Here is a 1,479-nt window from a genome sequence, read left to right on the forward strand (position 1 = left end):
CCGCCAATTCCCCTATGACATGGTAAAGAGGGTGCTGAAACATGAATTTGCCTCTTGGGTGGAGATCCGGGAGCAGACGCTAGCCGAGAGGGCCCTTGTCGCAAACCGAGCAGCGACTTGGTACGAGTATGCGACTGAAAAGTTCAGACAAGAAGTGAAGGGGCGTGACGAGCTGATCAGAGAAGCCTGGGTAGTGAATAGCAAACAGGACAAGAGGCAGACGCACGTCAGGAGTTGAAAGTAAGAACAAACGATGCAGCAAACCAACTAAAGGGGCTCAGAAAACTAAGGGGTACGCATTAGCAAACGGACACTAAACAGGCCAGGAAAAGAGAAAAGGGGGCACAAGTGCAATGCTGCTCTTGCAGTGGGTATGGGCATCGGGCAAGGGACTGCCCAAATGAGAAGCTAGAGTGTAGGGGAGACGGGAGTCGATGTTACAGGTGTGGGGGACTTGGCGGCTGGGCCAGGTCGTGCCCATCAGGCGTTCACACTAAGAAAAAAACATCCGTACAAGTGAAGCGATAGCAAACGGACACACACGAGGGAAGCGACAGGGCCTAGGTGGTTAGAGGTGAACCGACCTAGGCCAAGGAGAAGCGAGCACCAGAGGGCTAAGAGGCTTGTGAATCATGGAAGCCTTTGCTGCACTGACGAAAACACCCCACACAGTGCTGAGTCTAAAGATAGCATGCGTATTAAACGAGATCGGATGCCCCAGCAGGAGGGACAGTAGAGAGAGCGTCTGATTCAACACGGGGCACTCCACAGCCAAAACGGGTTGGCTGTCCCTCAGAAGGGCGCTGATGATGAGAAAGTGCAGGCATTTGAGGGATGGCACAGTGCGGAACTAAAGGGGCTGCCGGTAAGGGTGAGAAGTTGTGACGTGGAACAGTAACAAGCGCCCAAGGGTGAGGCGCTGAGTGTTAGCTACTTGAAAGGTATCCAGGGGCTATTGGCTGGGCGCTGAAATTGACCCGGATACCCAAAGATTTAGCAATGAATTCAATAGGACTAAGCTGGGGTCTAGGCAGGAACAGGCAGAAGCACAGACAGAACACGCACAATCTGCAAGGGAGGCAGACACGCAAGATGTACAATCCACCAAGTGCAGACAGCTGAAGCGCCCTAAGATAGAAGCTAAAGTGGGGTTACACGCTTTAGAACAGTGCCCTGAAAGGGAAGGCAGGGTGGAGTTACATGCATTAGAGCTGTGGCATCCAAATCATGCCCAAGGAAATAGAGAAGCAGACAGCTGTTCTCAATTATGGGGGAGGTCTGGAACGTCTTATGAAAGCAGCCAGATTCCTGATTGGATAGCTGCAGCAAGGGCGGGAGCAGCGCGTGTGTGGTTGTTGCCTGTGCACGTACAGGGTGGTGAAGTCGAAGCGCTTGTGGACACAGGTGTAGTGAATACTCCCTACAATCACGGCAGCAATGCCGTGCTCGTTGTGAAGTGAATGAGGGTTGTATGAATAG

The 1,479-nt window shown here is 52.6% G+C and overlaps 1 protein-coding gene across 1 annotated transcript in view; it reads left to right on the forward strand.

Annotated features, from left to right (window-relative positions):
* Positions 1 to 1,460, forward strand: part of EMH_0019010 (uncharacterized protein) — a gene marked incomplete at both ends in the record, with an annotated part of 1,959 nt that extends 499 nt beyond the window's left edge. The window contains 4 exons of the mRNA XM_013501261.1: positions 1 to 22; positions 202 to 226; positions 797 to 871; positions 1,374 to 1,460. Of these exons, the coding sequence (XP_013356715.1) occupies positions 1 to 22; positions 202 to 226; positions 797 to 871; positions 1,374 to 1,460 (209 nt within the window). The remainder of the gene's footprint in view (positions 23 to 201; positions 227 to 796; positions 872 to 1,373) is intronic.
* Between the last annotated feature and the right edge of the window lie 19 nt (positions 1,461 to 1,479).

Source organism: Eimeria mitis, genomic scaffold (assembly GCF_000499745.2).
Source record: "Eimeria mitis Houghton genomic scaffold, Emh_scaff659, whole genome shotgun sequence".
In the NCBI taxonomy this organism is placed as follows: domain Eukaryota; phylum Apicomplexa; class Conoidasida; order Eucoccidiorida; family Eimeriidae; genus Eimeria; species Eimeria mitis.